This window comes from Sus scrofa, chromosome 9, assembly GCF_054392235.1.
Source record: "Sus scrofa isolate SSC_HxYL_T2T_F1_AM1 chromosome 9, Sscrofa_HxYL_maternal_Yorkshire_Landrace_v2.0, whole genome shotgun sequence".
NCBI lineage: Eukaryota > Metazoa > Chordata > Mammalia > Artiodactyla > Suidae > Sus > Sus scrofa.
This window is the reverse complement of record NC_139391.1, coordinates 115,338,939-115,364,412: the sequence shown is the minus strand read 5'-3', so window position 1 is coordinate 115,364,412 and position 25,474 is coordinate 115,338,939. Positions and strand designations below refer to the sequence as shown.

The window sequence follows — 25,474 nt, the reverse complement described above, 5'->3', positions numbered from 1 at the left end:
ACCTACTACAGTGTGTTGGTGTTACCTTATTCCCTTAGGGTCCCCAGTGCTTTATACACTACATGGAGCATAAAAGGCACTGAGCAAGTATTCTTTCCATTTATAAACCAGACATAAAAAATTGCCCACTTCTCTTTTCTTCGGTGAAACTAAGAGACATCTTCTTTGGAAAGCATTTAATTCTCCAGCCCCTAATAATGTTAATCTGTTTACCTATACTGCCAGTTTCACATTTAGGTTAAAACATAAATTCTCAAATAGAGCCCTAAAGAAAACAATATATTCAATTCCATGCAAAGACAAATAGAATCTTTAGCAGTTTATGTTGGAACATAGTCAAATTAATGAAATAGTTGTTCAACAGCATGCTACCCAGAATTTCTATAGAGGAGTGAAAGTTATTAAATGAGAATAAATTTGAAATGATTTATTTCTGTATTCTTACTTAGCCGAGAGTTAACATGAACGGTGATAATAGTGGGTAATCAAGTGGAGACTGTTTTCTAGTAAATATTCAAGGGGAGAAGTAACTGTAATGAAAAAGTTTGCTTTGAAAGTGCTAAGTATAGTAAATATATATATATATATATATATATATATATATATTTTATTTGAATTGACACCTTGTTAAATAGGTTATGTTCAATCTTTACTCAAACAAGATAGTGAACTATGATGAAAGAACCAGTGTGCAAACCATCTCCACAATTATTGGCATTTATGAGATCAGATTTGCACTGGAATCCTCTTTTTTTTAGAAGAAAAGAAACAAGTGTGAACACTAGAAGACAAGGATTGAGGATATTAATCTGTGAATTTTATTTCTGGCAATAACAAGCTGTGAGACCTTTGGAAAGCTGTTTCGTATGTTTGCCCAGAATTATGTGCCTCTCTGAAGGAAGTGTTAAGAACAGATTTATTTTTTTAACTTTTTACAACCTGAAAGTTCTTTGATTCTTTCTGTGCTGGAATATTTGTAATAGATGAGAAGCTTCTTACATTACTTTCTTTGATTCAGTAATTCATCAAAATGCATTTATTGAAGGCCTAATATGTCTCAGGAGCTGAACCCGGTCTTACAGAGAAAGCCAGCCTAAAGATATTTAGACTCTAGTTGAGGTATGGTAAAATAATTGCAGGGTAAAACAAAGCCCTATGTCATGAGACTTTTAATCCAGTATCCTCTGTCCTCCTAAAGGGTGATTGTCTGCTTCCTCTCAAATATTTTCCAAATCTTCCATTTCCATTAGCGTAGATCTCTTCTCTTTATTCCTTAGAGAGCCAAAAATCTACATACAGCCTTTTTGCAAACAATATGTCACAAACTGCCTCTAATAGAGATTTCTAACCAGCTCAATTTATAACAAACACTTCTTCCAAAGAGACTAACGTGTTTTCCAGGGAAAAAAAAAAAAAAAAATAGTAAGTTAAACAGTGAGGGTAGGAGTTCCTGTTGTGGCACAACAGAAACGAATCTGACTAGGAACCGTGAGGTTGCAGTTTTGATCCCTGGCCTTGCTCAGTGGGTTAAGGATCCGATGTTGCCGTGAGCTGTGGTGTAGGTCGAAGACACGGCTTGGATCTGGCTTTGCTGTGGCTGTGGCGTAGGCTGGCAACTGTAGCTCCGATTCTACCCCTAGCCTGGGAACCTACTTATGCCATGGGTGCAGCTCTGAAAAGACAAAAAAAAAGAAAAAAGAAAAGAAAAGAAAAGAAAAAAAAAAGAACAACAACAAAAAAAAAACAGTGAGGGTAATAACAAAACCAGAGCAATTGTTCAAGTTGTTTACTATATTATTTGTTTTGAATCAGCTATAAAAATGTCGGAAATATTCATTTCAATTTCTTCCTTGTACTAATCCTAAAAATATGCATAAATATAGTATATCTACTTGGATCCATTGTTAAAAAAAAAAAAGTGATAGAACCAGACATTGGAGAGACTGTGTCCAGACCCTCCAACTGTTTAAAGACAATAAATACATATTCTATTTATTTGATTGTTTGTTTTGGAGGAGGTAAGAATTATTTGTTAATTATGTGCTTCCCAAAGACCTCTAGTTTGCAGCTATGATTCTCTATTTTAACTTCAGACAACTACGTAGCATTTAAAAAGAACCAGACAAAACATCTATGCCCAAGACCTGAATATGTCACAAATGTGCTCTGTGATACTGGACCTACTTAATTTCACTGAATTTCCAGTTTTTAGTTCATCTGTAAAATAAAAAGACTAAACAAGGAATTCAACAATTCTTTCTACATCTAAACTTTTACCACTCTATTTCAATTGTTTGAATTTTCTTACAGCCCAGAAATAAAGATAGGAATTTTAGAATTAAAAAAAAAATCCAAAAAATACACACATGTACTATGATAATTTCATAGCATCATAAATTTAGCAGGTTATTAACTTAATGTCAGAAACAAAAGTTAAAATATCTTCACCATTATTAGCAGAGTAGAAATAACATATAGCTGAGATTGCATAACAAACTGCATGGCAAAGAGGCTTAATTATAATTCTTTATATGTATTTCATTTGTGATTTTCTGCTGTCCACAGCTCTTTTAAATATTAGTAGTCCCTCCTAGAGATTGTACATACATGAATAGTTTATTCTTGTAAGGAGATTTAAGTTCATTTCTAGACTGCTGACTTTTTAAAAAATTTAGAACATGTCTACATGGTGCACAAATTGCTCAACTCAAGCGTAAAGCAATGGATTTATTACCAGTGTTTGAGCAGACTCTAATCTTTTTTGCTTTGCTGTTTCATTTTAAAATTTATCAGATTCTCTGGCTTGACAGGGTCAGTCCTGGTTTTCAAAGTCTTGGGCTAAATGTCTCCTTGTCTTAAGAAAGCCATGGGCAGTTCTGTTCCAGAGTCATGAGTGTCTTCATTTAACAAATTATGGGATAATGGAATCTTTTCCTTGATTCAATTCTTAACTGGTTACTGTTTTTATTATTTGGTGAGAGGGAAGGGGCAAACCTTATTGGATCTCCTGATTACAAGGTCACCATTGAATAGACATCTTTAAAAAGTTAATCATATCTAGCTTTGTGTGTGTGTGTGTGTGTGTGTGTGTGTGTGTGTGTGAGTGTAGCTTAAGTGAAAACATTGCTATGTAGATATCTAGAAAACAAGAATCTATTAATTATACGTTTCTGCCTTGGGAGAATTTTTCTTTAAGTGACTACAGTCTATGTAGGCTATTAGAAGCTATTTTTTAGAATACTGGTTCAACATCTACGCTACTTTTTAAAACTAATCACTGAAACAGGACACTTTAAATGTTCCTCATTAGTGAATGTTTGAGAGATCAGAATGCAATGATGCTTATCTAAGGGAATGTTTTCAGTTTGGTTCCTAGGTTATAAGAATTGCAAAACCAATTTAAAAAGATATTGCCTTTCAAATAATATAATTATTTTTGTGTAAATTTGTCTAATGTGTTAAACTTACATCAGTTATTAAAAAAATGATGCCTGCTAGTATGCCTTTGGAAGTGTAAATTGTAAAATGGTTGTGTAATAAAGCCATGGAAACTTTATTAATAATATCACTTTCTTTCAAATATTTATTCATCCTAATTTAATAACAATACAATTTTATAGTATCTTATAAAAGTTATTCATGCTATTACTCCTTCTTTAATAAAAGAAACCTGTAAATTTATGGGGCTTCTTTTTTGTGTTAACTATTATTTTATCATTCTTCTGGTATTTTTTTGTATATTAACTTGTCAACATACTATCTTTGCTTAACTGGTGGGTTTCGCTAAGTTTGGTCCTGCTATTTCAGTAGTTATATCAACACATAAAGACTTCACTAATTTTTCAGATTAAAGAGTTTAGGTTAAATGTGTTTTCTTCATCTATAAATGAAATAACACTCTGGTAGATGTGGAAATTATCTAAAATCTAAAATCATTGGCCAGACAAATTGACTTATTGTATAATGGTATAATGGTTTATGATATGCATCAGAGAAATAGAGCAGATAATACAAAGCTCACTTAAAATGCAGCTGCCTAAGACATTTACTATTGCTATGCATTCATGTACTAGCAAAATGGTTCTTAAAGTCATTTCCAACTGGTCAAACTGATTGATGCTCACTCAGTATATAGTCAGTGATTATCTACTGGACACCTACTCAATACAGAAATCTAGGCAATGGTTAAAGAGTGGTAAACAAACAGGCATAGTTTCTACCATCATGGAAAGTACTGTTCAATGGAGAAGTCTGGCAACAAAAAAAGAAACCAAAAGGTATATAATTAGAAACTTCGATAGATGAAAAAGAAAGCCAAAAAAAAAAAAAAGTGGAGATGAGGGTGTGACCACTTCAGATAGGAAAGTCAGAAGAGACCACTTTGAAAAATTATATTTAAGATGAGAACAAAAAGAAATAAAAGGAATTTTTTTATATGAACTTGAGGAAAAGGTTGCATTAGGAAAAAAAAAAAAAAAACCAGTGTGCGTGTAAATGCACTAAGAAAAGACCATGACCCAGTGGAGAAATAGGAGGAAGGCAGGTTTCACTAGGACATGGGGAAAAGAAGAAGAACATGAGATGAGATGCAGCAGAGGTAGGATTTCCATCCTGCAGAAACGTACAGGAGCTCACGTTTCTCAAAAGTGAAATGAGGATCCATCAAGGGATTTTAAGTGGTAGGGCGACACGCTATTAAAGTCATTTTGTTGACAATGAATTCAAGCAAGGCAGGAACAGATGGAGGCAGATGAGTAAGGAAACAGGCAATCTACATAGAGACACAAGTGTGGATGGATTTGAGACAAGTTTCTGAAGTTTAATTCATGACGCTTTGTTACTGATTGGTGTAGAAAGGATAGAAAGAGGGCTGTGAAGAATAACTTTCAGTTTTCAATGTGAGTGAAGGGTTCAACGATGGTACCAAGTAACTGAGATGAGAGAGAACAGAATGGGGAAGAGGAACGGGGTAAGAAAATTAGGAGTAAAATCAAAAGATATGTCTGATCTGGCTAATGTTGTGATGCCTCTGATACACCCAAGTGGATAGGTATGTCAAGGAGCCAGTTAGATGCACAGGTCTGAGCTCTGAACCAGAGATGCAGGTTTGGGGACATCCTAGACAGACAGAACCAAGCACTGATCCCTAAGAAGAACCCCAGCACTAGAGAGTCAGGGCATTAAGGTGGGGGATGGGGGCAGGAAACAGAGTTCAGCTCAGACCAATATTATGAGTTCAAATACATCTGCAGGCTCGGAAATGGGGAGTGTGTGTAACTTTGACAAAAGGAGTCTTGTGGACAGATGAGAGTGGATTCTAAGTTGAAGCTGATTGAAATGGAAAGAACTTGCTTAAACAAATCTTTAAGAAGTTTTGCTGTTAAAGGAATCAGATAAATGGATCAGATAAATAAATCCAGTCAGGAACTGGAGGAGGGTTTGGAGTCAAAAGGAGAGTTTTGTTGATTTGTTTTAGGTGAGATGAATGGCCGTGTACTAAGGGGAGTGATTCAGGAGAGGGAAAAGTTGATGATTCTGGAGAAAGTAGTGATTCAATGTGTTATGTCCCTGAAAAAGCCAGAGGAGACAGGATTCAGAGCACATGCCTACAGATGTGGCAGAAACCTGTGTAAGTTCTCCTGTTCTAGTTGCATCACTATGAGGGTGGTCCAAACCTGGTCCTTTCCCTCACATTGGATCCTGTTCAAGGAAACCACTATTATAGAATCTGATATATTTCTTTCAGAAATCTCCTAGTCACATACAAGAATACTTAAGTCTGTCTTTATGTATATGTATGTATGTACATTTTAATGTAATTATGACAATGTAATTATATATATATATATATATATATATATTTCTACCTTTCTACTTATATCACAGTGCCAAGAAGAAAGAGCTGACCGATGTAAGATAATTCAAGGAAATATTATTTACAAATGGTTAATTACAAGGGATATAGGGAACTACAAGGGGATAATGTAGGAATAGCCCAGGACTAGCAGCACCAGTCCTGGCAGCACTGCTGGGCCCAGAGGGATGCAGGAAGGGACCTTGGAGAACTCAGAAGTACGGTGTAACAAGGGGCAAACATGAGAGGAATTGTGACCTTCAGCTGAAGGACATGGACAGACTGAGGCAACCTCACAAGGAGAGAACCAGGGTAATAAATACTCTGACCGAACATTTCTCCCTCCCCCCAAACATCTGCCATGGTTTCCCATTGGTTAAACCCAATGAGAAGTCAGAGAGTTTAAGATTCTCCATGAATCTGCCTCATGGGGCTGAGAGCAGGGTGGAGAAAGGATGAGAGATCCTTGGAGTGGCAAAAATCCCTCCCTTCCAAAATGTCTTGGGATTTAGTTGGTATTTGACAAGGTGTGAGTTTAAGGTGTACCACACGTTGACTTGGTGTACATGTATAGTGTGAGAGAATCACCACAGTGAGGTTAATTAACACATCCATCGCCTCACATAGTTACTTTTTTATTTTTACTTACTTATTTTTTGGAGTGTGGAGAAAACTTTTAAGATCTACACTATTGGCATCTTTCAAGAATACAATACAGTACTGTTACCTATCTTCACAGTAATATACATTTGATTCCCAGAACTTGGTCATTTTATAACTAGGTAATTTGTAATTTTTGACCACATTCACCTATTAACTATGACCTTGCCTCCACACCTGCCCCCGGCAGCCACCAGTCTACTCCCAGGTTCTATGAGTTCAGTGTTTTTAGATTCCACACATAAATGAGATCATGCTGTATGGATCTTTCTTTTTCTGACTTCTGCCAGTGGAAGATTTCTGATCTTTATGTACCATCATATTCACTTCACTATTCATACCACAACCACAGCAATCGTCATTTAAAACAAATGGAGGCATATTATAAATACAGATCTATACATCTTACTTTCTTCCCCCAGCAATATATCTTAGAGATGGTGCTTTATCAGTACACATAGATCTGCCTTGTCATTTTAACAGCTCCCAGGGGCTTCGTGCATATATGGCCTTAATTTATTAGTAAGTTCCTGACGAATGAATTTTTTTCCAGTTTTTAGCTGGTATAAATAATGCTGCAATAGACGTTTTAAATATGACTTTGTGAAAGTGTACTAGTATATCTGTGGGATAAAGTCTTAGAAATAAATTAACTGAGCCAAAATTGTAAGTTAATAGGCTTTACCAAATAACCCTCCAAACAGTTTACACTTTCATCAGGCATACATAAGAAGGTCGTTTCTATTAAGTATCAGAGAGCTAACCAATGAAATATCATTGAAGTTTAATCTGTGCTTCTTTGATTTTTGAATTATATTGAACACTTTCTATGTGTTTAAAAATCGTGTGTATTTTTCTGTGTGTGTAAACTGCCCCATACATGCATGCCTTTTGCTCATGTTTTAACTGAACTATTTCTTACTGATTCTTAAAGATTCTTTCTGTCATAAAGAAATCAACTCTAGGAGTTCCTATTGTGGCTCAGTGGGTTAAGAACCCAACTAGTATCCATGAGGATGTAGGTTCAATCCCTGGCCTTGCTCAGTGGGTTAAGGATCTAGTGTTGCTGTGAACTGCAGTGCAGGTCACAATGAGGCTTGAATCTGGCATTGCTATGGCTGTGGCAGAGGCCAGTAGATGCAGCTCTGATTCAACCCCTGGCCCTGGAAATTCCATATGCTATGGGTGCAGCCATAAATAAGTAAATTAAAAAAAGAAAGAAAGAAAAACAAATCATCACTTTCTCTACAATATAAAAAAAAATCTTCCCAATGTGTTATTACTCTTTACATTTGGTTTTGTTTGACAAGGCAATACACACACACACATACACACACACACACACACACACACACACACACATATATATATTTCTAATTTTTAATAGTCATCTATTAATTTTCTCTTTATGTTTTCTAGGTTTTGTGTCTTCATTTGAAATACTTCCTATAATTATAGATTATAAAACAAACTCCTTCATACTTTATTATTTTTAAATTTCCTTTTCATGTAACTTCCTAGTGTTAAGAATGAAGTAGGGGACTTTATTCTTTCCCGAGTGAGTAACTGTTTGTCTTACACCATTTATTAAATAGTACATTTTATGCACTGATGTAACATGCCACCGTTTAACATATTTAATTTACATATCTTTGTATTTATTTCTAGAGCCTTGATTTTGTTCCATCAGTCTGTCTTCCTCTTAATTCACCAATATTAATTTATACTTAGTATAGAACTCTTAAAATAGAATTTCATTATCCATTAAGAATCATCTTACCCTGTTAGTCACCAATTTCAGCATCTTCCTAGCTCTTGTGTATATTTTCCACATCAATTTTATAATTTTTAGTGATTTTCATAATTTCTCATTAGAAATGTTTATGCTAGTATTTTTCTAAGAAGATTTTTTTCTGATTGCTGATTTTTTTTATTTCCCCAATACATTATTTTTTTTCTACTGTATACCATGATGATCCAGTTACACATACATGTATACATTCTTTTTCCTCACATTATCACACTCCATCATAAGTGGCTAGACATAGTTCCCAGTGCTACATAGCAGAATCTCATTGCTAATCCATTCAAAAGGCAATAGTCTGCATCTATTAATCCCTAGTTCCCAATCCCTCCCACTCCCTCCCCCTTCCCCCTGGCAACCACAAGTCTGTTCTCCAAGTCCATGATTTTCATTTCTGTGGAAAGGTTCCTTTGTGCCCTATATTAGATTCCAGATATAAGTGATATCATATGGCGCTTGTCTTTCTCTTTCTGACTTACTTCCCTCAGGATGAGAGTCTCTAGTTCCAGCCATGGTGCTGCAAATGGCATTATTTTGGTCTTTTTTTATGGCTGAGGAGTATTACATTGTGGGTATATACCACATCTTCCTAATGCAATTGTCTTTCAATGGACATTTGGGTTGATTCCATGTCTTGGCTATTGTGAATAGTGCTGCAATGAACATGCGGGTCCATGTGTCTTTTTTAAGTAGAGTTTTGTCAGGATATATGCCCAAGAGTGGGATTTCTGGGTCATATGGAAGTTCTATGTAGAGTTTTCTAAGGTACCTCCAAACTGTTCTCCATAGTGGTCATACCAGCTTACATTCCCACCAAGAGTGCAGGAGGGTTCCCTTTTCTCCACACCCCCTCCAGCATTTGTTCTTTGTGGACTTATGAATGATGGCCATTCTGACTGGTGTGAGGTGGTATCTCATGGTAGTTTTGATTCCCATTTCTCTAATAATCAGGGATGTTGAGCATTGTTTCAAGTGCTTCTTGGCCATCTGTATATCTTCCTTGGAGAAATGTCTATTCAGGTCCCTTGCCTATTTTTCCATTGGGTTGTTGGCTCTTTTGCTGTTGAGTTGTATAAGTTGTTTGTATATTTTAGAGATTAGGCCCTTGTTAGTTGCATCATTTGAAAGTATTTTCTCCCATTCTGTAAGTTGTCTTTTTGTTTTCTTTTTGGTTTCCAGCAAGATTTAGGCACTTTGACTCTCTTTCTCCATTCCTCTTTCTTTTCACATCTTCCTCCTTCTTACCTGCATTTCTCTGTAGGCCCTCTTTCTTTCCTAGGTTATGTCTAGCTTTAATCTTTTCCCAGTTTGCCTCTACAGTTAATGATCCACGACCCAATAGTGAAAGAAACATATACAATTCTCTGCTATCACCCTCATTCCTGAAAGCAAACTTTCTGCTCTAGCCAAACTTGACAATTCATTATTTCATAACTGTGTTTTGCACTTACTTATACTGGGGTAGGCCCCTGCTTTCCCTCCATGTGGAAAGGTGTTCCTCCACCTTCCAAAGTGAACTTTTCCATAAAACCTGAGTGTCCTCATACAGTGGCAGTTATTAACTTAGTCCTGTACCAATATTCTTAATATTAAGCATAGAGAGAGATCTGACTTGTGAATTAACATTTTGAAATAGAAATACAATTTCTTAAGGACAAAACTTCCATTACTCTTTGTTCCTCCTCAGTTTGTTTTAGAGTGTCTTGACTGGAGTGGGTTACTGATTATGTAAAAGTTACTGTTATTTATTTAGGTTAAATACTGTTAGACCTGGATACAGGTGAAGGAACTAATGATCTTGCACCTCCATCTCCTCCTATGAGCCTTTGATCTCTTAAACGATGTTTTATTCATTCAGTTATGGGGAATACATTGTAAAATTATAACCCAAAGTAAACTAACAAAACACAGTACATTCATGCAGATTATAGTAGAAATTATTTTAAGGTGTTTATATTATAAGACTAAAATTAATGATTTATATGGTTAGTGTATAAATGTGTAATGGTTAGACAGATATGGACCAAAGATATTTGATTATTTTTAATGGAAAGTTTGAACATACTATAGGAGATATAATAAGTCTATCTGCATTTAAATATTTCCATAAATAAATGCTTGTTGAAGGAGCACCATCAATATAACATTAGGTTTTCTGGTTATACAGCTATAAAACGAAGTTATGTGGTAATGATATACTACATTATTTGCTGAAATTATGATTACTTCTCTGTATAATTTCAATTAGAACAGAAGAAATATAGGCAGTGAAATATACTCCATAGAGAGTATGCTTCAAATAAAATTAATATCTAATTAGGGCAAGAATAAAAAAATACTAAAATATTATTGAGATCAACATTGAAGGAATGCAGAAGAAAACTACCATGATAGTGGAAATAACTCTGATAGCCAAGAGTATGAAAAACAGCATTAAGGAAACCAAACTTTCTAAATGAATGTCTTGTCTTGATAAAAAAAAAATAAAATTGGGAGCTGAAATGAAGGGAAAATTGTAAATTCAGAAGTTCATTTATGCTGGAATGGCAATTTATAAACCATTTGAAATAATTTTCCAGTAGTTCACAAAATAGCCTATAAGTAACCTAAAGTTATTCATTCTAAAGTTTACAACAAGGCAAATTTATTGTCCATGTATAAACTTTGTACAAATCTAAAAGAAAATTAAATATCCTGGGATTGGTCTCTGTACAAGAATTAAGCAGCTGAGACATCTCAGCTGACTCTGAGATTGAGAACAAGAAACTTATAAGGTGGAATAAAACTGCCTTTAAAGTCAGTGAGCACTTTCTATGAATTATATGAGGTCTACAGTCAGGTTCCGAAATGATTAAACCTATTAATAAAGTTAGGAGATTATTGTGTTGCCACTGAAATGGTAGGAGAACCTATGAAAAAGGTACAGTCTCAGGAAGAATGGCAGCATAGATCAAATTTGCCCTTTCCACATGCTGTCTCCCCTTGGTACCCTCTCTTCTTGGGCTATTTCTTCTCTTGGTGCCCTTGTGCTTTGAGATCCTGTGCATAAAACTGAAAATCTCCAGAGCCCATATAATTCAGAAACCTTTTTTTTTTTAGAGCTCCACGAGTATCACTAAGGAGCATCTCAGACTCCACCCCAGACCTAAGAAATCAGAATCTTCATTTTAAAAAGATTTTCAAGTAATTCCTATGCACAGAACATTTTGAAAAACACTGCTTTTGTGTATCAATATCTCAATAACAGCAAGTTTTTCTAATAAACACTCACCATTCATTGTTCTTTGGTTTTGCATGAGCATATTTCTGAAGCCATGGCACTAACACTTGGTTTTTACATCCGATTCTACCGAACCAAATGTTGTTTTAAGGGTTACACAAAGATTTGATTTGAACTTTATTTAAAATGATCCATTTTAACTTTTAAATACTGTAGTGAAAAAATAAAAATCACCTTCAGAGTGCATGAAAACTTCCAAAATATTAACCTATGCTGTCAGATTAATGTTTTTTTAGATTTGAAATAAAATTTTATTCACCATCCCTGTTTAATTATGTAGTATCCATAGACTACAAAGTGAACTGCTACAAACAAATCTGATACCATTTGCAGTGTCTTACATCTGTGGAGACCAATTTTCCATTGCTTTGCAATTAAAATCAAGTGTAGAAATAAAAGAGATACTCTGGGTAAAATAAAAGTGCACCTGCCATTCATAATCCTGGATAGATTTGTTGCATTCATCCAAACAGCCACTCTGTTCATATTGATTGATTTTATATTAAGTCGTTGTTATATATTTGAACTTCTAAAGTATAGCTTATTGATTCCAAAACACTTTGGAAAGCATTGACATAACTGAAAGGATGATACCAGCTGAAATTCTCTGGTACCAGGGCTACTTCAGACAGAGTTAATCAGATGCATCATTTCTTCTTGAGCCCTTTGATCACAACAGATTGACACCTGCTAACTTCTCCCTTATATATTCCTGATTCCAGTCAAGTAATTCTCAAGTAGAGGCAGCAAAGTCATTTTGATTCATTTTTGATATGAATCAAACCTTCAAGCTAGGACATGCTATGAAACAAATTACATATTTCCTGTGACCTACTAAAATAATTAGTTCACTACAGCAAGGGTCTGCATTTAAGACTAAAATCATACATAAGAATAATCTAGGAGTTCCCGTTGTGGCTCAGTAGTAACAAACCCAACTAGTATCCATGAGGATGGATGTAGGTTTGATCCCTGGCCCTGCTCAGTGGGTTAAGGATCCAGTGTTGCAGTGAGCTGTGATGTAGGTTGCAGGCGTGGCTTGGATGTGGTGTTGCCATGGCTGTGTTATAGGCCAGAAGCTGAAACTTGGATTCAACCCCCAACCTGGAAACTTCCATGTGCTGGGGGTGTGGCCATAAATTAAAATAACAATAATAATAATAATCTACATTTCATACCATAAAAGATATGTTTCCTCCGAAATTACTTTGATTCCTTGTTGAAACTTTCTAACATTGCACTCCTCCAGTCCTTTAGTCTGTCAGTAGGCATTTACTGAGTGGACTCCACAACTTGTTACGCCAGGAATCATAAGACCAAAATCCCTCACTGCAGAGTCACAGAGTTTAGAAGAGACAGATGCTCAAACAAATAATTTCTAAACAGTGTGATAATGATATATTAGACATATGTAAATGGCTCCATAGGAGTACAAGTGGAGTAAATAATTAGGAAAGGGGAAGCTAGGTTAATCCATATTTTGTTTTGCTTGGTAACTGGTCCTAACATTTTTTAATGTAGTGATAAAATATTACAATTTGAAATTACATTTCAATCAAGTTGATTTAGAAATAAAATGTCTCATCTTTAAGAACCAAAATGCCACTAATCAGCATGAGGATAATGCCAATTAAAAAATATAAATGATAAGAAAAAAACATTAAAAATAAAATATTAAAATTTCATTTAAATAAAAGATAACTTTTAAAGAAATTCTTAATGCTGAATTTTAGAAGTATTCAGGTAATCTCACTTGACTGTTATATTTTTCTTTTGTGTGCAGAAGTACACAACAATATTTTTTATCATTTAGATGTGGATTTTCTGCTGTGCATTATTTAGAACGCATTTAGATTCCAACCTGGTTTTCCTTTGAGACTCAGTGTGCTCTGCACTACTTCCCCCTGAATTAATTGATATAATGAGCTGATGTAGATTACTTTCAATATTAGGCTGAGCTAATATTAACCCACAACAATTGAGAAGGTAAATATACCACACAAAGGCATACATGTAATGAAATCCCAAGTATCAAGGATTTTTTTTTTTTAGTTTTATGTAATTTTGGTGTGTCTGCTTCATTGCTTCCTCCTATGGCCTGGAGAATCAGGATTGCTGGGTATAAATGCCACCTGCTAAGTCCCATGCCTGGGCACCTGTAGTGGGAAGTGGCTATGGCTATACACCCCAACCACCCTGAACCACCCACTGATAAATGTTCCACCTCATTGTTGTTGCTTTTTTACTTGCTCTGTTGGAAGCAGGTCTCACCATTTTAATTATAAAAATGCAGTTCCTCTTTTAAGGCCCAAGTGAAATGCTCTAAACTTTATTAAGCCCTTTATTTATATTCTACACATAATGACTCTAGTATCCAAATTTCTGTGCACCAAATTTCATACATCTTTGATGACTCATCAAACTCTTCTTGTTATTGTATTTTGCATGAATCTTATTCCCTACTGTGACCTCCACATAGATTTTAGGGTCTTTGGAGAAGAAACATCTTTGTAGCCTTGATAACACCAAGTCCAAATTCATATGGAATCTGAGTGCCTATTAAATGTAGAGTGAATTTTCCATCCCACCTCATGATAATGCAACATTGTACTTTGCTTATGTTGTATTTTTTCCTTATAATGTTCTTCCTCTTATTTTCTTCTCTTACAGTTCTGTCCATTCATTGAGGCTCAACCCACAAGCCTTTTTTTTTGTATCCCAGACCTACACATGATCCCTCATGTGAAACTCTGGAGAGCATTTTTTGTCCCTGCAATATGCCGCTTTTCATTTTAACTTCATATCATGATTTTCATGTATACAATATCTTATGTTCCTATGATTAAGCTCTTGAAAGGCAGCAAATAGAATCTTATTCATCTTCTATTTCTCACAGTGATCAGAATTATTTTTTGCATGACTAAAGGTGCTTGTAAAGTGAGGAATAGGATTTCTGTATAAGAACTGGAGTTCCATTCCCAGCTGGTCCATGCCCTGCAACAGAAGTTTTAGGCATGGCTGATGGTAAATCAAGAACAGTGGATGAAGAATACTATCTCTGAGGCCAGTCCTATTCTACTTTGCAGCAGAAAGCTACCAGGGCTTTACAATTAAGTGTGTTCAAGGAGTCACCTTGTTAATCAACCTGTGACCCACTATTATGTGTTCTTCCATTTTAATCTGGGTGGACTTTTCTACTTTAGAGAGTTTCCTATTAAAATACAGAAAGCCTTTGTGAAAGCTGATATATAACAAGAAATAAATTGTACTGATGAAACAGGAGTTTTCCAGAATCAAAACACAACTTCACTATTGCAAAGGTACAGGCAAAATATAAAATTGTGCCCTGCCTGCAAGCTGTGGTTCCGATATTCATGGCTTGTGCTTATTGGCCCCCTATTTCTTGCCTGTCAGTTATCAACTTTTCAAACATCATCTCCTAATCTCAAAACTATTTACCAAGAAGGTATAAATTACTCCATTTTTCAGGTGAGAAAATAGAGGATCAGAAAGGTTAAATTACATCATCACAGTTGGCTGTTAAGTAAATAGAAAGGCAAAGATTTGAACACAAAACCTACAATTTTCCCCCATATTGCCTTCTCATGTAGGTGACTTTCATTAGCCAGCTGGGCATAGAAGAGGAGTAAAGAAGATTTAGGAATCTTTTCTTATAAGTCTACTATATTCTCATTCCTACTGCCCTGGCATTATATCAAGAACTCAAATTGTTATAAAAAAAAAAAAAAAAAAAACTCAGCATTTCCCCTTTCTGACTTGGTAATATTGACCTTGATAAAAGGTAGTACAGGAAACAAGATGGCTAATGTTCTGTCTCTCACCAGGAGGAAATTTAGCTTAGTGCCTTTGTTTTTGTGCAGACGGAAAATAAAATGAATCTGTGATATGCAAATGAATCTCTCAACTATTTGTTAATTTCTACTGTTTACTCAAAAATGGGAAACACCAAGCCTGTGATACATCATCTTTTGTGCGCTTGGCACTTTCCATCATGAATCATATTAATCTGCTTAAACTAACAAGGATTAATTGCCTTGGTAAGGCAACCTGGCATTGAAATGATATATTGCCCAGACAGCTTGGAATTTGGCCACTCATAAATCTCATTTGTTTGTTGGTTTATTTCTGTTTGTCTCTTTCTCTGACAGATGTGTGCCCAATCACTGTGAGCATGGTGGGAAGTGCTCGCAAACGTGGGACAGCTTCAAATGCACTTGCGATGAGACAGGATACAGTGGGGCCACCTGCCACAACTGTGAGTGCCAATTTATCTCACTTTAAACTTGTAATTGCATGAGAATCCCAGGTCTTCAGCTAGGCTTTAAAGCTCAGCAACCTGAATAATCCATGTAGTAAATCACTTGATTCTGAAGAACCCAGATTTTATTATTGCTTTTCTAAAATAGTATTCTAGTTGTCAAAATATCTTCTCTCAAGCCTAATGACTCAAAAAGAAGGACTGGTGTGTCCAATGTATCATAAACATGTAGTTGAGATTGAAATGCTGATCTTGGATGTGCCTGTGTCTAAGCCATGTCTGTCTAGATAGATTGTTTGGAAAATTGTGTTAGTGTGATGTCTCTGACTGGGTCCTCATTTATCAGTTCATCAGAGAGGCAGACAGAGTGTAACTTGAACATTTAATTTCTGGACAATAGTTGTCTCATGCTCTTTCACAACTCTTTGGCCACATCTTTTAGATCAGAAAAAATGAGCTAGAAAGTGGGATAAAAATCCATCGAAGTTGTACATGTTAAAAAAAACAAAACAAACAACAAAAAAAAAAACACCAGAACAAAACAAAATACTACAAAAAGGCAATTTTATGGAGTTCCCGTCATGGCACAGCGGAATCGAATCTGACTAGGAACCATGAGGTTGCAGGTTCAATCCCTGGCCTCACTCAGTGGGTTAAGGATCTGGCATTGCCATGAGCTGCGGTGTAGGTCGCAAACGCGCTTGGATCTTGCATTGCTGTGGCTCTGGCGTAGGCTGGCGCCTATGGCTCCCATTAGACCCCTAGCCTGGGAATCTCCATATGCCACTGGTGCAGCCCTAAAAAAAAGGACAAAAGACAAAAAAAAGGGCAAATTAAAAAAAATATTTAAAAATTAAAAGTAGCTTGCAAAAATGATGTTTAAAAGGGATATGCCTTGTTTTACATAATAACTTTACCCTGGAAAGTTAAATAAAAATTAATTTTTGTAATTAAAAGAATATTATTAAAGTGAATATTAAATCTGTAATTGTAATGTTCATTTTACAGTAATGCATAGCTGCTTGTGAATTACTTTTGAAGACAAATTTGCCATAAAACGTATAGTTGAAAGAAGAAGGTCATCTATTATATATATGTGCGTGCATGTGTTGGGGGGGGAGAAGGGGGAAAGAGATTCCATCTTCAATCTTCTCTCCATATGAAAATCTAATATCTACACCTTCTAGTTATACAGACTGATCTCTCTTCATCTCACTTGTAGAAGACAACAGTAAGCAAAATGTTATCAGAATAGAGTTGTAGGGACAGTAAAAATGCAATACTCATTCTCTGAGCCTTTTCATATTATTACTTGTCATGTATAGTAAGACATTGTGTTCAGCATATATTCTAAGACCTCACTTAAGAAAAATATTTGTGATTTGTTTTACTGCAGTTATTAATTTGTTTGGAGGATATTTTTAAAAAGAGACAAAAAGAACTCCTAGAAACATCAGCGTTAAAGGAAGATAAGCAAAAGCTTTAAAACCAGATATTTAACAGATTCATCATCTATTTTTATGTATAGATAGGTAAAAGGTATTGTAATAAAGAACAAAATAATTTATATTGAAGTTAATTATAATGAAGGAGTTATATAACTAAAATTGTACCTTCCCAATCACATCCAAATATTCAGTTTCAGCATATGATGCTTATTGTGTGACATATAATTCTTGAATTAAGTAACTTTTATGAAACTAAGGAACTTTACCCCACTGGTAGAATTTACATAATGTGTTATAAATACCACCTTTAATACCATGATCTTGTTTCTAAGATTGGAAATTCACTAAAGACGAAGAGTAATTAATTGATGGTGGTTACAAGGGTTTCCTATCTCAGTGACCACTTTGAAATTTAATGTACAAACAAGTCTTTTTAAAAGCTGCTTCCTGTGTTGAATATACATTAAACAAAAAGACATTTTAAAAATAATAAACTTAAAAAATTTTTAAATGTATTCCAGTGATTAAATAGTTGAGGAGCTTTTTAAATTTTATTTTTCTATTTATTTTTTATTAAAGTATAGTTGATTACAGTGCTGTGCCAATTTCTACTGTAAGCAAAGTGACCCAGTCTCACACACACACACACACACACACACACATACATTCCTTTTCTTACATTATCTTTCATCATGGTCTATCTCAAGAGACTAGATATATTGCCCTGTGCTATTCAGTAGGACCTCATTGCCCATCTGTTCCAAATGTAGTAGTTTGCATCTACTACCCCCAAAGTAGAATGGAGTGGAGTCCATCCCACTCCATTCTACTTCCTCCCCACCCCTTTGGCAACCACAACTCTCTTCTCTATGTCTGAGTCTGTTTTTGCGCTGCAGGTAGTTTCATTTGTGCCATATTTTAGATTCCATATATAAATGATATCATATGGTATTTGTCTTTCTCTCTCTGACTTACTTCACTTAGTGTGAGAATCTCTAGTTGCATCTATGTTGATGCAAATGGAATTATTTTGTTCTTTCTTGTAGCCCAGTAGTATTGCATCGTGTATATGTACCACATCTTCTTAATCCATTCACCTGTCAATGGGCATTTAGTTTTCTCTATGTCTTGGCTACTGTGAATAATGCTGCAATAAACCTGGCAGTGCATGTATCCCCTCAAATTATAGTTTTCATCCAGATATATGCCCAGAAGTGGCATTGCTGGATTATATGGTGATTCTGTATTAGTTTTCTGAGGAACCTCCATCCTATTTTCCATAGTGGTTACACCAATTTACATTCCATTCCTACCAGTAATACCGGAGGGTTCCCCTTGAGGTCGTTTTTTGCATGTTTTTTTTTTTTTTTTTTGGTTTTTTTTTTTTTTTTTTGAGTAGCAACACCAAGTATTAGAACTATCCTAAGTGTATTTAGATTTGGCTGTCATGGCAAGTTCTAAATGTAGAATGGGGAAATTGTATCTTCCCTGCTGCTCATTTTACTCTTCCCTTATTTAAGTTTTTTTAACTTTAATTTTATTGGAGTATTATTGATTTACAATGTTGTATTAGGTATACAGCAGAATGAATCAGTCATGCATATAAATATATCCTTTCTATGCTGAATAACAGTGGTGAGAGTGGGCATCCTTGTCTTGTTCCAGATTATAATGAGAAGGCTTTCCGCTTTTCTCCATGGAGTATTATATTTGCTGTGGGTTTTTCATAAATGGCTTTGGTTATGGTAAAGAATGTTTCCTCTATACCCACTTTGGTAAGAGTTTTTATCATGAAGGGATGTTGGACTTTGTCAAATGCTTTTTCTGCATCTGTTGAGATAAACATGTGATTTTTGACTTTTCTTTTGTTAATGTGGTGTATGACATTGGTGTATGTATGTATGTTTATGTGTGTTTATGTATGTTTATGTTTATGTATGTATGTATGTATGTTTATGTATGTTGAGCCATTCTTGTGAACCTGGGATGAATGCCTCCTGGTCGTGGTATATGATCTTTTTGATATGTTGTTGGATTTGGTTGACTAAGATTTTGTTGAGAATTTTTTCATCTAAATTCATCAAAGATGTTGGTCGATAGATTTCTTTTTTGGTGGTATCTTTGTCTGGTTTTGGAATTAGGGTGATGGTGGCATCATAGAATGTCTTTGGGAGTGTTCCTCCTTCAAACTTTTGAAAAAGTTTAAGGAGGATGGGTATAAGTTCCGCTTTGTATGTTTGGTAGAATTATCCTGTGAAGCCATCTGGTCCTGGACTTTTATTTGTAGGGAGAGTTTTTATGACATATTCAATTTCATTTCTAGTGATTGATCTGTTCAGTTGATCTATTTCTTCTTGATTCAGTTTTGGCAGGCTGTAGGTCTCTAGAAAGATGTCCATTTCTTCTAGGTTGTTGAATTGTTGGCATCTAGTTGTTCATAGAATTCTCTTATGGGTTTTTTTTTTTTTTTTTTTTTTTTTGTATTTCTGTAGTATCCATTGTGACTTCTCCTAGCCATAGCAATCAGACAAACAAAAGAAATAAAGGCATTCAAATAGGAAGAGAAGAGGTAAAACTGTCACTATATGCAGATGACATGATACAATATATAGGAAACCCTAAGGACTCAACCCCAAAACTACTTGAACTGATCAACAAATGCAGCAAAGTAGCAGGATATAAGAATAACATTCAGAAATCAGCCACATTTCTGTATACTAACGAAGAAATATTAGAAAAGGAATCCAGAAATATAATACCTTTTAAAATTGCGCCCCAAAAAATCAAATACCTGGGAATACACCTGACCAAGGAGGTAAAGGACTTATATAACGAGAACTATAAAACATTAATCAAGGAAATTAAAGAGGATGAAAAGAAATGGAAAGATAGTCCATGCTCCTGGGTTGGAAAAATTAATATTGTAAAAATGGCGGTACTACCCAAAGTGATCTACAGATTCAGTGCAATCCCTATCAAATTGTCCATGACATTTTTCACAGAACTAGAACAAACCAAAAATTTTTATGGAACCACAAAAGACAAATTCTGAAGAACTGCGAAAGCAATTCTGAAGAACAAAAACCAAGCAGGCGGCATCTCTCTCCCAGACTTCAGGCAACATTACAAAGCCACAGTAATCAAGACAGTGTGGTACAGGTACCAAAACAGACAGACCAATGAAACAGAATAGAGAACCCAGAAATAAAACCAGACACCTTTGGTCAATTAATCTTTGACAAAGGAGGCAAGAATATAAAAATGGGAAAAATTCTTTTCAGCACGTGGTGCTGGGAAACTTGGACAGCTGCATGCAAATCAGTGAAACTAGAACACACCTGCAAACCATGCACAAAAATAAACTCAAAATGGCTGAAAGACTTAAATGTAAGACAAGACACCATCAAACTCCTGGAAGAAAATATAGGCAAAACATTCTCTGACATCAGCCTTACAAATGTTTTCTCAGATCAGTCTCCCAAAGCAACAGAAATAAGAGTAAAAATAAATCAGTGGGACCTAATCAAACTGACAAGCTTTTCAACAGCAAAGGAAACCAAAAAGAAAACAAAAAGACAACTTACAGAATGGGAGAAAATGCTTTCAAATGATGCAACTAACAAGGGCCTAATCTCTAAAATATACAAACAACTTACACAACTCAACAGCAAAAGAGCCAACAACCCAATGGAAAAATAGGCAAAGGACCTGAATAGACATTTCTCCAAGGAAGATATACAGATGGCCAAAAAGCACTTGAAACAATGCTCAACATCCCTGATTATTAGAGAAATGGGAATCAAAACTACCATGAGATACCACCTCACACCAGTCAGAATGGCCATCATTCATAAGTCCACAAAGAACAAATGCTGGAGGGGGTGTGGAGAAAAGGGAACCCTCCTGCACTCTTGGTGGGAATGTAAGCTGGTATGACCACTATGGAGAACAGTTTGGAGGTACCTTAGAAAACTCTACATAGAACTTCCATATGACCCAGAAATCCCACTCTTGGGCATATATCCTGACAAAACTCTACTTAAAAAAGACACATGGACCCGCATGTTCATTGCAGCACTATTCACAATAGCCAAGACATGGAATCAACCCAAATGTCCATTGAAAGACAATTGCATTAGGAAGATGTGGTATATACCCACAATGTAATACTCCTCAGCCATAAAAAAGACCAAAATAATGCCATTTGCAGCACCATGGCTGGAACTAGAGACTCTCATCCTGAGGGAAGTAAGTCAGAAAAAGAAAGACAAATGCCATATGATATCACTTATATCTGGAATCTAATATAGGGCACAAAGGAACCTTTCCACAGAAATGAAAATCATGGACTTGGAGAACAGACTTGTGGTTGTCAGGGGGAAGGGGGAGGGAGTGGGAGAGACTGGGAGCTTGGGGTAAATAGATGCAGACTATTGCCCTTGGGATGGATTAGCAATAGGATCCTGCTGTGTAGCAAAGAGAACTCTATTATGATGGAACACATAATGTGAGGAAAAAGAATGTATACATGTATGTGTAACTGGGTCACCATTCTGTGCAATAGGAAAAAATATATGAATAAATAAATAATCTATAAATAAATAAATATATCCTTTCTTTTTTCCCAATATAGGTTATTATAAACTATTGAGTAGACTTTCCTGCAGTATAAAGTAGGTTCTCATTAATCATCTATTTTATATGGTAGTGTGTATATGTTATTCCTACCCTCCCAATTCTTCCCTCCCCCCAATGGTTTCATCTATGGTAACCATAAGATTTGTTTTAAAATCACGCAAAATATATATATATATATATAAAATGGAGTTTCCGTCGTGGCACAGTGGTTGACGAATCCAACTAGGAACCATGAGGTTGCGGGTTCGATCCCTGTCCTTGCTCAGTGGGTTAACGATCCGGTGTTGTCATGAGCTGTGGTGTAGGTTGCAGACACAGCTTGGATCCCACGTTGCTGTGGCTCTGGCATAGGCTGGCAGCTACAGCTCCGATTAGACCCCTAGCTTGGGAAACTCCATATGCCACAGGAGCAGCCCAAGAAATGCCAAAAAAAGACAAAATATATATATATATTTGTAAGTTTGTTTCTGTTTTTCTAAAAAGTTTTCTATTTTTCTAAATAAGTTCTTTTGTATCATTGTTATTAGATTCCACATATAAGTGATAGCATATGATATTTGTCTTTCTTTGTCTTACTTCACTCAGTATAGTTTTTATGTCTATGGAGGTAGAATTATTCATTTTAATGAGTGCCTGATCGCTTGTTACCTTCTCCAAATAAGGCCAAACTGTTGAAAATCAAGTGTTTGCATAAATAGAGGTTACAGGATTATAGGACATAATTCAAGAAAGGGTTGATTGGACATGATTTTGTTATGAAAAATATATCTTCTAGCCTATAGAATTTTACATGTTTCCAAGTAAGTTGAAAGACTTGATATATCTCTTAATTACTCCTGTGAATTAGTTAAAAATAGGGAGGGTCTTCCAGTATATAATAATGTGAAAATATACAATATATGCTCTTCAGTTTGATACTGAATGAACAATTTGACTGCACAGGGTTCTGATGTGAGCTGTTAGGTCCCTTGCTTGGTGCTGTTACAGGAAATCATTTCACTTCTCTTGGACTCCATTAATTCCTCCATTGACTAAATGGCTCATAGGTCTCTCATAGTTCTGAAAGCCAAAGATCTGAGACTTCCAGTAGCTTATTCTGTGTTCTGTGGCTTTAAACTTTGGTTAGTGCTATTAATTTTTTACCTAATTATTTTCTGGGAAAGACCAAGTATCTGCTTTGAAACGGTGTTATGGTAATTTTAAAACAGTCCTAGTTGTGAAAAGGTAAAGAAGAGCTAACTAAAGTCTAAAGTTTAGTCTAGCTAAATATTTAGTAGAACTTCAACAGTACAATTAGGCTAACTACTGAACACATTTTCTACACCAGTCCAGGCTTGGCTTGTTTTGATAGGTCATATTGCCTGAGTTTAAACTTATGTCTCCCACTCACTCGCAAATGTGAACACTGAAACTCCTGGAGCTTCTGTTTTCTTCTGTATGAAATGACAACAGTAGCAGCACCACCTCATAAAACCATTGTGAGATTAAATGAGATCAGTTGTGGAGAGCACCGAAAAGGGTTTTAGCATATGTTAGTACTCAGTAAATGTTCACCATTTCATCCCTTTTGGAACAGTCATCCCTTTGCTCTGAATTTCTATATTAATAATTGTCCAAATCTCACAATTTGTCACTTAAGTTCATGCAGCCATTCGGTGTTTGCTAAGGTTTACATGGCAGCTTTGGGCTGGAAGTGAATGTTGGTTCCCATAGGGTTTTGTTTTTCCAGAGGAAATGAAGGACATTAAAAGTGATCTGGTATATGTCTTAGACCTATATCCGTTTATGTGTTGCTTATACATGGGGGTATTTATTTTCAGATAAATTCTATACTGGGCTCAGAGTATTGTCACAAACCACTGCCCTGAGGAGTCAGGGTGTCATCTTTCAGGGGAAGAGATCCCACAGAGAAAGCCACAGACCATAGGAAAGGAACAGCCAGCTTTTCTGTCCAAAAACTAAAGAGGATAGTTTGTGACAAAATGTGACTACAGTAAATGTTGCAGTTTCATACTTTTAACACTTTCTTATGCAGGCATTCCATTCTCAATTAATTTCTAAGAACTGACTGGTAGTATATCAAAATATAAAATCATGACACAGAGAATAGAATGACCATGTTAAATAGTTTGCTTTGTTATGTTGACTTATTGCTACTTCACTCCCCCAAAAACATAGACTGTCTTTCTTGTGGGCAAAATTTCATGTTTATAGCTACAGTCTTTTTCTCTTTAGTGGTGGCATATAGAAACTGAAGAGATGCAGTAGATCTCCAAGCTTAACTTTCCAATACATCAAAAACTCTTTAGGATCTAATTACCATCTCATTTTTTTTCACATTCATTTATACTTCATAACTATGGTTCTAATGTACATAAGTTAATTCAAAAACCTATCCCTTATCTCAAGGCTTAGCAGGTATTTTTTCTCATACTGCTGGGATCTGTCTTCAATCTCAGTCATTCTTACATATACTGTTAGTCCCCTATATGAAACTGCCCTAAAAATCCCTAGAGTGTCCTCAATAATATGAAAACTTTTGGCTATTTTCATAAGTGCAAGAGGATGTTTGACAAATATACGCAATGTTTTGGGGTGGAACTTTAAAAAAATCCCACATGTATTTTTAAGAATGGATTCTGATGAGGTAATACTTTTACCATGGGAACAAAGATCAGCAGATACTATTCTTTGACGTTTAGAAAAGAAAATTAAGGAAGATCTAGCTTATGTTTTTGGCCATTACAAAAATACCAGGTAAGAAAGGGAAACCTTAATTGAGACATACATGCTGAATAATTATGCTTAAGAAAAAGATTCCTCAGTCAAGTCAACACAGGGATTTCAAGGAAGGTTTGAAATAGGTGTGGAAGCTTGAGATGTTGAAAGTTCCTGGGAGGAACAGAGGTACGGAAAGCAAGGGGGGAAAGTTTTGCAGAAGAATGAGACAGGAGGTATAATATAAAAGTATATTAAAAGTATGTTATACTATTATACGAGATGGAACTTCAAAGAATAATTAAATGCCAGATCTTCATTCCAAGAGAAAATATTTTTCCAGATATCTTTTTATATTAAAGAACAGACTTTCACCTTGCCCACATATATTGACATGACTGTTTCCAGAGGTAATTGGAGGAGGCTACACAAGATGACCTTTACAGATCTCTTCTAATTTTAAAATTATGTGATTTCTGGATTCTGAAGTACTAAGAAGAAGCAGGTACTGATGTTGCCAAAGAAAGGCAAAAGTAAATTTTTTACTAGCATGTTTTAGAAGAAAAACTGAAATTTAAAGAAAACTGTTCTCCATTCTCTTGTCTGGAGCTATGATTCTGGGTCTATAAATTTGTAAACCATAAATTATACTGTACCTTATTACTGCACACAGGATAAATGCAGTGGATTTCAGTAGCTCACACCAAGTTATTTATAATGCATTATACCCACAGGTAACTTAATTCAAAGCATAATTTTTAAAAAGAAATGAATAGTACTTGTTGAAAGTCAT

The 25,474-nt window shown here is 35.4% G+C and overlaps 1 protein-coding gene across 7 annotated transcripts in view; it reads left to right on the top strand.

Moving 5' to 3' along the window:
* CNTNAP2 (contactin associated protein 2) overlaps positions 1–25,474 on the top strand; it is a 2,042,838-nt gene that overhangs the window by 1,224,467 nt on the left and 792,897 nt on the right. For all 7 annotated transcript variants that reach the window (XR_014816181.1, XR_014816180.1, XM_084977536.1 and 4 more), the window contains one exon: positions 15,768–15,874. Coding sequence is in view for 5 of the 7 variants with exons in the window: in XM_084977536.1 (XP_084833662.1) it covers positions 15,768–15,874 (107 nt within the window). In the remaining 2 variants the exon portion in view is untranslated. The remainder of the gene's footprint in view (positions 1–15,767; positions 15,875–25,474) is intronic.